The 13,278-nt window shown below is 51.4% G+C and overlaps 1 protein-coding gene across 5 annotated transcripts in view; it reads right to left on the bottom strand.

Moving 5' to 3' along the window:
* TCTN1 (tectonic family member 1) overlaps nucleotides 1-13,278 on the bottom strand; it is a 31,993-nt gene that overhangs the window by 1,134 nt on the left and 17,581 nt on the right. For 3 of the 5 annotated variants that reach the window (XM_051826554.3, XM_051826552.3, XM_089323120.1), the window contains 9 exons: nucleotides 12,532-12,619; nucleotides 10,235-10,344; nucleotides 8,943-8,963; nucleotides 6,745-6,882; nucleotides 6,166-6,291; nucleotides 5,693-5,778; nucleotides 5,056-5,196; nucleotides 3,671-3,833; nucleotides 165-290 (listed from right to left, as the gene is read on the bottom strand). In XM_051826554.3, the coding sequence (XP_051682514.1) occupies nucleotides 165-290; nucleotides 3,671-3,833; nucleotides 5,056-5,196; nucleotides 5,693-5,778; nucleotides 6,166-6,291; nucleotides 6,745-6,882; nucleotides 8,943-8,963; nucleotides 10,235-10,344; nucleotides 12,532-12,619 (999 nt within the window). Of the gene's footprint in view, nucleotides 1-164; nucleotides 291-3,656; nucleotides 3,834-5,055; nucleotides 5,197-5,692; nucleotides 5,779-6,165; nucleotides 6,292-6,744; nucleotides 6,883-8,942; nucleotides 8,964-10,234; nucleotides 10,345-12,531; nucleotides 12,620-13,278 lie in introns of all 5 variants that reach the window. The other 2 variants (XM_051826553.3, XM_089323121.1) reach the window with 2 other exon arrangements.

Below are 13,278 nucleotides of genomic sequence, written 5' to 3'. Positions count from 1 at the left end.
ATATCAAGTCTAAACAAGAATACTAATGCAAATAAAACCATGCTCAAACTAAGTAAAAGGCAAAGAATGACTTGAATTTCTCTCAGCATCCAAATTGTTAAATTACAATCCTTTAAAACTCCCCAGCCACACTTGAGTTTGCTCGAGGCTACAGGGAGACGCACCTCAGGGAGCGAGGAGGAGAGGAGACGCGCGGTCACGTTCACGATTTTGGCCTGTGGGTTCAGCAAGGACCCGTATTTAGTCCACTTCACTTCTATAACCAGAGCCACAGGGAGCTGGCAAGAATCCTGCAGAACAAAACGCCACTCATCAGTGTGAATCTTGCACAACCTCAGACTGAACCTGCAGTTCAGAGTTCTGATTAGGAGATGTTTCACACATCCAAGGTGTTCTGAACAACAGAATGAATAGATGGGAAGCTCAGGCACAAACACTTCTACACCGAGAGCGTGCCTTCCCATCCCCTCCTGCTTCTGCTGGGAGCCACGGCAACCCCAAGCCAGCTAGGGAACCCTGGGGCCTTAACAGCTTGCTGGGCCTTCAGCTACCTGTTCTCAGCTGTCTGCCTCGCAGGTACTGCGAGAGGCTGGCTGGCACGAGGGGCCAGGAGAGAATGGGGGTATTCACAGAACAGAACCTGAAGGCTCATCGTGCCAAGATGCGCTGAGCGGAAACCCAAGGGCTGGCTTCTTATTTTTGTTTCCTAATTTCTTCAGTAGGCAGCACTGTGATATTTGGATACGTGGGCAGTGCTCGTGTGCTGTCAGACACTAACCACTCACGTGCGCTGAGCCTGCCGTGGTCAAGCTGCCTGAGCTGAGGCTCAACACTACAGGAGTTGGATCTGTGGCCTCTGCCCCAGGCTCTTTGCTTGGTCAGCCCCAAGGGAAAACAGGCAAGTGTGCCTTCCAGACCTCCCTCCTGCTTCAGCGGGCAGCCGTGGTATCTGTTGACGCTGCCTGACGGGCAGATGGGGACTCTGTTACACTGTGCTACTTCTGAGTGTGCCTGGAATTTTTCCATGATATAGATTGTTTTAGACACACCTCAGGACATGAGTGGCTAAGTGGGCTTCCTGACTTTGGCACCTGCCCGCAAGGCACTGCCTTTAAGAACCTTGTGCTGTGGCATAGTAGGTTAGGCCTCTACCTGCAATGCCAGCATCCATATGGATACAGGTTCAAATCCCGGCTGCTCCAATTTTGATCTAGCTCCTGGCTGATGGCCTGGGAAAGCAGTGGAAGATGGCCCAATTGCCTGGGCCCCTGCCCTCACATGGGAGACCCAGAAGCTCCTGGCTTCAGATCAGCCCAGCTCTGGCTATTGCGGCCATTTGGGGAGTAACCAGTGGATGGAAGACCTCTCTCCCTGTAACTCTACCTCTCAAATAAAATCTGAAAAGAAACTTGCAAGCAAATGGAGCCAGCATTAAGCTGCAGCCTGCAGTGCCAGCATCCCATATGAGCGCTGATTTGAGTCCCAGCTGTTCCACTTCTGATGTCGCTCCCTGCTAATGTGCCTGGGAAAGAAGTGGAAGGTGACCCAAGTCCTTGGGCCCCTGCACCCACGTGGGAGACCTGGATGGAGTTCCAGGCGCCTGGCTTCAGCCTGCTCAGCCCTGGCTGTTGTGGCCATTTACATTTAGGCAATGAACCAGCAACCCCTAGGTGTATCAGGCCATCCGGATAGGAGGCAGTGGGTGACAGAAGTGTGGAGACGCTCATGCAGCTGCTACCTACGTGGCCGGAACAGAACCCACTGCAGGCCCTCGGAGCACCCTGGCCACTTGCTGGCAGGTGCCAAAGCGGTGCCAAAGCCAGGAACACCCTGGCCAGCACCCTGCGCTGCTGCCCCTCCTCCCAAGCTGCCATCCTTCTGGAGGGCAAAAAAGAACAGGACGTCTTCCCAGCTTGCCAAGAGGCCGGCAACTGGCTGCGTTCACCAAGGCAGCAGAGAAGGACAGGAGTCAGCAGGACTGAGTGATCCTGGGTCTCTGCTGGAGACTTGCGGGGGAGGGCAGGATCGGAGCTCGTGAGCTGGTCCTCACCCCGTGGCGCCCTTGCTATACATGTGCTAAGCAGATAATGAGCCCGAGGAACTGTGACAGAGAAACACTGGGTGATTAGGGGATAAGCTGGGGAGTGCGCCTCTGGTGATGGACAGGGCCCGGCCCACGCGCTGACGGCAGAGACAAAAGAAAAGGTGGGCAGAAGACTCACACGTGCCCAGGAGCCTATTTGTAGGAAGTCAATTTCCATTAAACCCTTTGGGGAACTTTGGAATTAAAAGCTCACGCGTGGGCTGTGCTGTGGAACAGGAACAAAGGCTGGGACGGCGATGTGGATGGGAGGAAGCCGCCACCTTGGAGACAGGCCTCACATGCAGCTTACTGCACCCCAAGATGCCCGGAGGCTCACCTAACACCCGCAAACAGGGACAAAGTCGCGGTGCTTGCTGAGTAGCCCCTACCAGTGTTTCAGATTGGGGGACGGCCGCATATACATAATGGGGATAGGAGCCGAGTCCAAACACAATTTCATATACACCTCAAACGCAGCTGAAGGTAATTTTATATCATGTTCTTACTGCACCTGTTCTTTTGTTTGGTTTTTGAGACACAGAGAAAGTTCCTGTTTGCTGGTTCACTCTCCAAATACCCACAATAGGTAAAGCCGGGCCAGGCCCGTCAGAAGCCTAGAACTCCAGCTAGGCTCCCCCGTGATGGCAGGGCTCAGTCACTTAGGCCATCGCCTGCTGCCTCCCAGGGTCTGGATCAGGAGGAAGCTAGCATCGGGAGCCATACACGGGACTTGAACCCAGGCGCTCTAATACAGACTATAGGAATCCTAACCAGCATCTTACCTGCTAGGCCAAACACCTGCCCTGCACCTGCAGCCCATCACAAGGTGTGGGATTTCTCACTTGTGGCATTACATCAGCACTCAAAGTCCAGGTTAGGAATGGCCGACCCGTACCACCAGGATGGCCAGCAGCAGCCCCATTTAGGAAAGGAACACTAGCTGCTGTGCCAGGGACCAAACGAGCTCCCCCTCCCGACAAGGGCCAGGTCTGTACTGTGACTGTCATTCCCACTGCACAGGAAAGAGGTTCCGACCTCCAAACTGCTGGCCACAGGCAACACTGCTCATGCGGCAAACTCAGTATTACAGATCCAGGCCAGTCTGCTCACAGCACCCAGGCTCCTACCCAGACTTGCCCACCTCACTCCCTGCGGGGCCCCACCACCCGGCCCAGGAGAGGGAGAGACTACCGGCCTGTGGCCTTCAACTGCCCCCCCCCTTTTTTTTTTAAATTTTTTTTTTGACAGGCAGAGTGGACAGTGAGAGAGAGAGACAGAGAGAAAGGTCTTCCTTTGCCGTTGGTTCACCCTCCAATGGCCGCCGCGGCCGGCGCGCTGCGGCCGGCGCACCGCGCTGATCCGATGGCAGGAGCCAGGAGCCAGGTGCTTTTCCTGGTCTCCCATGGGGTGCAAGGCCCAAGCACTTGGGCCATCCTCCACTGCACTCCCTGGCCACAGCAGAGAGCTGGCCTGGAAGAGGGGCAACCGGGACAGAATCCGGCGCCCCAACCGAGACTAGAACCCAGTGTGCCGGCGCCGCTAGGCGGAGGATTAGCCTAGTGAGCTGCGGCGCCGGCCCCCCTTTACCTTCATGTTGGATGACTGGGTGACAAAGTGGACGGGCACCCAGTCCAGCACATCCTGGGCACGGGTATTTCCAAAGGGAGCCACGTAATCTGGAAAGCCCTGGCCCACCAGCAGGCTCTTCACTATTGGCGCCAAGAGCCGACATGGGAGGGCTCTGGTCAGTCTAGGGAAGAGAAAAGAGGTCAACAAAGAGGGCCGCTGTCCCCTAGAAGCTGCTGCTAGGGGCCTCAACGGCAGCCATGCCCCTCAGCTTCGCTCTTAGCTCTGCAAAAGGGGGACTCTTTGGCAGAAGCCAAGGTGGCTCAAACTTCGTGAAATCTTAGCCAAGGAGATGAGTCCAGATGTTTCTCAAACTGGGTTCCCGAAACTACTAGAATGGTTCCACAGCCAAAAGTTTAGGAGACCCCGTCTCTCCTTGAAGCACACAGCTTCTACGGCTCTAAGCCTTCCCAGAGGAAGCAGCTGTGGTTTTCACTTTGATTTGGTGTCCCCAAACATACTGGACTACAGACCATGCCTGCTGACATCTTGTAGAAACGTATTCCACGGAATGCTGGCCTAAAGAGATCAAAACTAAAAATGCAAATGTTAGACTGCTCTAGCCAAAATCATGATAGTATTAACCTGGGGAGAAGTGGAAAGTATGTGGCAAGAGCCAAATCTTCTTCCATAGTGGAAATCCACCAAGGAAAAAAAATTAAAAAAAAAATATCAAGAAGTGGTTATTTCAAGATTGGGGTTGGATTCCCAAAGAAACTCGGCTACATAAGTTGGAATGGTAGTCTCTGAGGTTTGAACTGCTGGCTTTATAATGAGCCACCCAGAGCTATATGACATTTTACAGTATATACACAGTAGACAAAATGACAATAAAAACACATGGATCACATTTGGGGTTCCTCTCACTGGTTTCCTCATGCTGTGCATGCAAATATCAAAATTCAGAAATAAGAAGGCACTCCAAAAAGTTCATGGAAAATGAAATTAAAAGTTTACTTTGGTGCCAAAAAAAAAGTTTGAAATCCATACATATGAAGACTCTTCAAAAAGTTCACAGGAAATGCATTATGTTGAAAAAATTACACATGAATTTCACATTTTTTGCACCAAAATAAACTTATCTTTTCATTCGATTTCTCCATAAGCCTTCTGAAGTGTCCTTGAGTAGGACTTCCGGGGGCAACGTCGTGGCTGGAAGTCAACAGGAAGCATGCAGGCTTGCCATGCTCATCTGCCACACCTGCACAGTTCTGCCACCACCCATCAGCAAGGCCAGCGTTCAGGAGCTCAGCAGCCGAGGCAGAGGCTGGACTAAAGTGGACAGGCTGGAAGGCTCTCCTTGTGGTTGGCATACACACACCTGGACAGGCACAGTGGCTCCTTACCTCAGTTTACAGCCAGACTGCATGTCGTGACCAAACAACACCGGGGCTCGGACGCCCTCCAGGGCTAAGCAGTCTTGCTCAGTTGTGCTACGAAGAATGGTAAGTTGTCCGTACCTATTTGTGGTCTGGATGATTCCAGATATTCGCCGACAGTTAAGGCATAGCCGCCTAGTGCTAGAGCAGCCCGAATCTCAGGTCAGGAGATGGCATCACCTCTGTGATGTGAGACACGAGTGAGACCCAAAGCCAACCTCCCTGGACCCCTGGGATTCTAAGTTCTAGCCATCTTCCTTGATTCATAAATCCTCAGGAAAAAAGGCTTCAGAAAATTGGCTCTTCAACATTAATTCCAAATTTTCAAAATGACTACATCCGTGCAGGAGATTCTGTTTAAGTATTAAAATTAATTATTTTAATTAATTAAACCCAACTAAATGAATGTCAACTTTTCTGTCTTAAGATTTTTGTTTCCAAACACTGACATTTTCCCCACCCATGCCGTCTCACCCCGATGGCTCTGCAGCCAGTCCCACCCCCGCCAGAGCCTCCGGGAGCGTGCTCTGGCCGACACTGGTCTCTCCTCCCTGGAAGCAGGCTGGCAGGGAGCCAACCTTCTCTACAGAACCACAAAGGATATCCCTTCTGAGGCTGAAATCCAGCAACTAACGGGAGCCCCACAACGTAACCAGGGTTGCCACTGAGAGGAACCGGCTTCGTGCTGTGCTGAAAAACAAGGCAGAAGTGCCCCCCAAGAATTCCCATTTCAATGAGGGAACAGCAGGAAGAAAATGAGATGCTTCTCCCCACAAAATCTGGAATCTCCTGCCAATAAAAGAATGTCTCCCCCTACTCAGAATTATAAATATACTACTGGTGTGGGAGTGCCCCAGGCTGTAAAAGAACAAGCTAGCGTGGAAAGCAATCGCATTTCCAAGTGGGAACGGCACAAAGACTACCCCGGTTCCATTACCAACTCCACCTGCCACACGCAAACCTTTTGTTCAGTGCAGAGGGTGAGATGGGGTGATACTGCTAAATTGAGTTTTTCTCAGGAAGAACGCATGACTTCTTAACTCGGCAATTAGACTTGTACAAAATGACCCGCCTTACCTGAATGAAGTCGATCTCGAACTTTTGCTGCAGTGGAGCCACCGCACTGCTGACTGTCCCCAGGAGGAGAAAGAGATCGGCGTCTGTGACTTCACCGGCGTCTGTGTACGTGAGCCGGTACTTTACCTACAAACAAAATCAGACTGCAAACACACCTGTTCCCACGACAGCTCAGCTGCTGTACGCGGAGCAGCAAAGCCTTTCCGCCTCACCACTAGCTGCAGCTTTTCACTGAGGAATGCGAGAGAGGTTCCCTCCGCGTCTCCCCAGCCGGGGGGGGGGGGGGGGGCACCAAAGCCCCTGTGTGCCCAGCTTCTGTAACTAAGTTCCAAACCACCTGGTCCGTGCAGAATTAACCCAGCTCCACAGGGGACATGCGTTAAACCAAAGACAACAATGTCCTGATGCATTCCTGCAAGTGTACTTGTCCCTTGGAGACAAGTGTGATGGCGCACAGGAGGCCAGGAGAAGCAACACTGCGGGAGGAACCAGACCTCTTTGCAGGTGTCCCGGCATTCCGTTACCTGCAGAGGACTCTGCCAGACAGATGGAGCTTCCGAAGCCAGACTGGGCACCTACCTCAAGGACGACGTTCGTGCAGACTGTGGCATGCCCAGCAGTGATCAGAGACGGTGGCAGCACCTCTGGGGCTGCTAGTCGGGTGAGTGTTTTGTTTAGAGACTGGATGACAATGGACTGGATCGTGATAGGGACCTGCTGAGCAAAGATGTGGACTTGAAAGATTCTCTACAACACAGGGGAATGAGTTAAAGTAATAAAACTTGAACCAAGCCTCCACAGAGACAAGCCTGCTAAAGAACAGTGTGCACACTCTGAGTCCACTTTGTACAAATACACACACTTATATATATTCAGACATACACATTCACTAAGAAACCCTCATGAAAGATACAACCAAAATCACCTAGTGGTGGGATTGTGGGCAACAGCAAACAGGGACAACCAAGGCCAATGCTGCTACAATACTTCTCATCTGTGGCAGTGGCCGGCACACTGGCAAAGCAGCAGGCGACCCTCCTGACTGTACCACTCATCCAACCCGTCCTCTGAAGTTCAAGTCTCGGAACCACTGTTCAGGAAGGAACCTAAGGTTCCCAGTTGCCTAGATGCTTTGGACTCGGTTCTCAATCGCAGACTACTGCAGAGATGAGTGATCTGTGGTGTCTGCTCCCACAACCGAGGTGACAGCAATGTCCTTCTACGTGAGAAGCCCCCACATGAAAACACGATGTGGCTGTCATGACAAAGAAAACCCGTGGCTGCCGTGCCCTCCGCTGACCAGGCTGCCCCAGCGGGTGTCAGGACCATGTAGAGACCGCACGATCTGATCAGCCCTCGTGTAAGTCAGGGCTGAACCTGCACGTGCAATGAGACCGGCTTCCAGGAAGGCCCCTCGGTACCGCTGCTGACGGAGCCACGCCCGTGGCACGTGGAGCGCCAATCTGAAGGGTGCAGCTCACAGCAGCTTTGGGAAGACCAATGGACTCGTGTGAACAGCACAAGCCGCAGCAGACCATCGGCTCTCACGAAAGCCGGGCTCCAGGCAGCAGGGCTGCTCTCACCTGCTCCGCGCCCTGCTCAGTCACGTCCCCCTCTCTGGCCCAGCCATAGGGAAGGCGCCACAGTGAACGCAACAGTGGGGCCGCGGGGCCTTCCATTTTTCATGGATGGTTCCACAGATACCAACAACGATTTCGAGCCATCAAAACCGGATCCCGTTTCTGTATTCCTGATCCTAACACACCCCAGGAGGTCCCTCTCTCTCTTTTTTCAGTTAATTCTTTACTTGCTTGTGCTTTGGTGTCACAGAGACCTAAGTCAGAAGTCCCAGCGGCCACCCTCTGTGAACACGTGTGAAGCTGTACCGTGGGGCCTGTCGCTCAGTGGAACTCGTCAGGGTCGCAGTGAAGTGCAAGGTCGCTAGGCCAGGCTGCCCGGAGCCCCCACTGGCTGGCCACCTCCCAGCTGTGCAGCATGGGCAAGCTAACTCATCTCTCAGACTCATCTGCCAGACAGCGATCCAACAGGATCTGCCTCCTGGGACAGCTGACTGGAGTCAAGGACTTCAGGAGTGTTCCACACTCAGCACACTGCTGGCACCCACTCCCTGCCTCTCAGTGACCTCCCCCTTCCCAACTTGACTGAACCAACCTCCCGCCATTCACTCAACGCGTGCGCCCAACACACACCCGGGCTGCTCTGAACCGAGGATACACCATGTGCAGGCGGGGCGTGGGGCTGCCCCCACAGGTGATTCAAGTCTACCAAGGTTGAATCATAGCAGTTGGAGGGATGTGACATTTAAACTGGGCTCCTGGACGTTCTAGGATTCCTGAGAGGGACCAAAGAAAACACAGGAGAGGCCAGGCACAGGAGACTTCCAGTCCTACCCGGCTTCGACCAGCACAGCTCTGTCCGGGACCGCACTAGCGGGAGGAGCTCCGCAGGTGAGGGATGCAGGCCGCACAGAGCAGCCGAAGACCCAAAGTCACCGCTGCTTTCCAGACGTCTCCCTCAAACGTGTTCGCGCCCAGGACCTAACACCCCCATCGGTCACCCAGAGACAGTGTGGAGCCACCGACATGAAGGAGTGAGAAAACCTCCCCCATGATCCCAAGGTCAGCCGCTAAGCCGCTTCCCTGTCTCGCTTCTGCTTGCTTTGTGGGAAATGTCCTTGTGACTGACAACAAGGCGCCCATCTTATCAGAAATAAGGCAGTGTATTAAAACTAACTTTCCATTAACGGATATTCTTACCTTGGTTCTTGAATTAGGCACCTAGACAAAAAAAAAAGCATGACAAATTTTGTTAAGTTCAACAAAAGAAAGCATTTTCATTGCTTTTTCAGATTTCAGGGTAAAGGGCATATTCATTCCATTAAAGCATTCACAAAGAGGAAAACAGAAATTCAGAATCCAGATTTGAGATCTACAAATCTGCATTGCCTTCTCCTACATTCATTCCCTCCGAGGGGAAGCTCAGTAGGCCAGCTCGGAGAGTGGTCTCAGCGTCGGTAGGCCCCAGGGTCATTCCTGTGTGTTCCCACACGGCAGTGACTGGCAACAGCACCGTGAGGAAGGCACGGTGCCTGCCCTCCCTGGAAGGCACTACTGCTTGCCCAGGCAATTTCCTGCCACCAGCCCGAGCCCCTTGGTTGCCACACTCCCATCTCCCAGTCTAGCCAGAGCTCTCTTTCTGAAGGCCTAACTTCCAATTCCTGTCCCCCATCTCTTCCAATCTTGTTACAAGACACCCTCTTAAGCCACTGGCAGCTTAACGGGGGGATGAACAGACATGTTTGCTGAGGCTTGCACAGAAAAGAACCTACACCTGGCTGCCCAAGAGACTAGCCCGGACAAGTGCGAGAAGACCAAGGCCTGGAGGGCTGATTACAAGAGACGGCGGGGGAGTAGGTAGAAAAGGTTAAACTTCATTCTAAAAACTAACACCCAGATGAATAATGGGGCCATGGACCACCCCACCCCCACACTCCCCTGCCCACTCAGGTGGGCAGAGGAAGCAGTCACATGTTCCACAACCACTGGAAAAGTCTTCTCCCTGCACCCTCCCTCTCATCCTGACTACAGACTGCACCACCGGCCTCCCTCATCCACCAACTGCGGCTTTGCTCGCTGCCACCAGAGACGACGGCCTCTTCTCCCTTCTCCAGAAATTCCACTTCCTGTCCTGCCTGGCTGCCTGTTTCATCTGCTCTCTCTCCTGGTGCTAATATGGTTATTTCTGTCACAGACACTAAAATATGTTTACGATTAAAGTTTTTAATTTTTTTAAATTAAGAGATAAACATTACTGGTTACAGTCAAAGTGAATGAAAGAAGAAAATGAATGAAAGCATAATGTAAGAAAACTATAAAAATAAAAATCACCTAAAGAATTATTTCAATAATCACTAATATCAAATTTTATTGGAGAAGAAAAATTGAAACCCAGTTGTCAGTCATATGCTGAAATATTCAATGGTTGTCACATTTTAAGAGTACGAGGAACAGAAAACAGAGCTAAGCCATCAGGTCACTGCAGTGCTCACCTGCAGAATTTGGGGGCTGCTGTAGTAAATCATGTTAAGAGCTTCCGTGTCCTCACATCGCTCTAAATTTACCCTTCTGGTACACTTAACAGCCTGGTTCACCAGAAACGCTGGCAATCATAACATTCCCAAGGGAAAAAAAGACAAAAGAAAAGAAAAATTTCAACTCTTCAATGGTAATTTAAAAAAAACTATAATCTATGGGGGCTGGTATTATGGCACAGTGGGTAAAGCCACTGCCTGCAACACTGGCATGCCATATGGGCATGGGTTTATGTCCTGGCTGCTCCACTTCCAATCCAGCTCCCTGCTAATGGCCTGGGAAAGCAGTGGAAAATGGCCCAATGTGGATGCTCGGGCCCCTGCATCCACATGGGAGATCTAGGCGAAGATTCTGGCTCCTTCCTTAAGCCTGGCCCAGTGCTGGCTGTTGTGGCCATCCAGGGAGTGAACCAGTGGATGAAAGACCTCTCTCTGTGTCTCTCCCACTCTGTTTAACTCTGAAAATAAGTAAGTCTTTAAAAAACACAAACCTATAACCTAGGTAAAACTGGAAAGTAAGTTACAATACAGACAGGTGAATAGGTAATAAATACATTCAGATTCAAAAGGCACAAAAAGGTAGTGAGCAAAGTCTCCCTCCAGTTCATGTCCCCTCCCCAGAGGCAACCAGCATCAAGTTCCTTGTGCTGTCTTTCTTGGAACATTCTATAAAAATACAAGTAAATACGTATGTCTAAAAAGTGGGCAACAAACGCATGAAACGCACGCCCTCTGTCCCTCCTTTCTTTCCTGAACAACGTACTTGCAGATCATTCTATCTCAGTACATGAAGAACTTCCTCTTCCCTCTGAAGTCATAATATTCGATTAGAGATGTGGCACAATCACTCCATTAGCTCCCTATTAGTGGAGCTAATACTGAAGTTGTCTCTATCTTTGCTCTCTGCAGTCTATTATCTCCTCTGCAGAACCGAGTCCTGGCTGAACGGCACATCCGTCTGTAATTCTGCCGGATTTGGCTGAGCGGCCCTGCACAGAGGCTGCACCAGCTTACAGCCCTGCCAGCTATGCAGGTGGGTGCCTATTTTCCTGCAGCCTCACATTGGTGAGCACTGCTCATCAGATAGGTGAAAGTGGTATCTAGGTTTGGTTTCAGGTTACACTGTCCCTAGTGTGTACAGAGTTAGAGGAGAAGCAGGCTGGGAGGCAGGGAGTGCAGGGGCATGTGGGCTCCAGCTGGCTGCACAGGTTCTGCTCTGCTCCACCCCGAGTGATTTCAAGTCAGAAACCACAAAACTCTTAGTTTCCTCACCTAAAAAATGGAGACTCTGGGGCAAGAGTTTGGCAGAGCAGCTAAGATATCACTGGGACACCTGTATCCCGTATTAGAGTGCCCACGTTCGAGTCCTGGCTTCGCTTCCAATTCCAGCTTCCTGCTAGTGTGCACCCTGGGAAGTAGTTGGGTCGCTGACACCCACATGGGAGAACCTGGCCTGGCCCTGGTTATTTGGGGAGTGAAAGGGTAGATGGAAGACCTCTGCCTGTCTCCCTGCCTTTCAAACAAAAATAAATAGATTCTTAAAAAGTAAAAAAGGGACATACTAACCTGACCTCAAATGATTACTGTGAAGGTCAAACAGAAAAACACATGCAAGCTCTTACCACAGTAAATGGTGGTGACTGATAACTGTTAGAACTTCCCCGGCCAGCGCCGCAGCTCACTAGGCTAATCCTCCGCCTTGCGGCACCAGCACCCCAGGTTCTAGTCCCGGTTGGGGCACCGGATTCTGTCCTGGTTGCCCCTCTTCCAGGCCAGCTCTCTGCTGCGGCCCGGGAGTGCAGTGGAGGATGGCCCAAGTGCTTGGGCCCTGCACCCCATGGGAAACCAGGAGAAGCACCTGGCTCCTGGCTTCGGATCAGCGTGGTACGCTGGCCGCGGCGGCCATTGGAAGGTGAACCAACGGCCAAGGAAGACCTTTCTCTCTGTCTCTCTCTCTCACTGTCCACTCTGCCTGTAAAAAAAAAAAAAAAAAAAAAAAACAACTTCCCCAAAACGGGGAGTGTTAAACATTCACGTGGACTGTTTTCAGATAGTGAACTGACCACCTCTGCAAGTGCCCAAGCACCGACTGTATGTAGTAGGAAAAATTCCAGCACTGGATGCAAAATCAAACCACATGACCTTCAAAGCCTCTTGCAACCCAAAGATCCTCTGAGTCTTCACTTACAAAGCCTGATTGGCTAGAATCGGCTCGCTCTGTGTACAGGGAGCGAGGAGAACGGCCACTCTCTCACCTGCGGGGTTGCTGTCAGCGCACACAGACGACGTCAGCGGGGAAGGGAGTCTCAGGAAGGAGTCTGAAGTCTGCACAGGAGCCCCGTACTGCGAACACAATAACCAGCAGCAGCTGTGGTGTTATTAAAGGAATTCAACAGCATTCATAGGGCACTTACTGCATGCCAGGCAGCATCACAGACATAAGGGACAAGATGCAAGGCAAACACAGAAGTGATCCATGGTCTGTGCCCAGATGGCCGACATCCAGCTGCCAGCGTGTGCAGGTCTCTGTAATCATAAGCTTTTTCACTATGGAATCCCTCTAGAAGGGTATAAGAAGCTGACGTCAGTGCCTTTACAGACAAGAATCGGGTGGCTAGGCACAAGGTGGAGAAAAGTAATTATTTTCCATTGACAATAATTATTTAAATAACAGAGTACATATTAAAATTTGAAGTCCTTTTTTTGCTTAAAGATTTATTTATGTATTTGAAACGCAGAGTTAGAGAGGCAGAGAAAGAGAAGTCTTCCATCTGCTGGTTCACTCCTCAAATGGCTACAACAGCTAGGACTGGGCCAGGCTGAGCCAGGAGCTTCATCTGGGTCTCCCACATGGGTGCAGGGGCACAAGCAGTTGGGCCATCTTCCACTACTTTCCCAGGAAAATTAGCAGAGAGCTGGATTGAAAAGTGGAGCAGCCAGGAGTTGAACCAGCGCCCATATGGGATGATGGCACTGCAGGTGGTGGCTTTACCCACTACATC

This window comes from Oryctolagus cuniculus, chromosome 21 (genome assembly GCF_051225735.1).
Source record: "Oryctolagus cuniculus isolate XC-2025 breed Fujian yellow rabbit chromosome 21, ASM5122573v1, whole genome shotgun sequence".
In the NCBI taxonomy this organism is placed as follows: domain Eukaryota; kingdom Metazoa; phylum Chordata; class Mammalia; order Lagomorpha; family Leporidae; genus Oryctolagus; species Oryctolagus cuniculus.
This window is presented reverse-complemented; position numbering and strand designations above follow the sequence as displayed.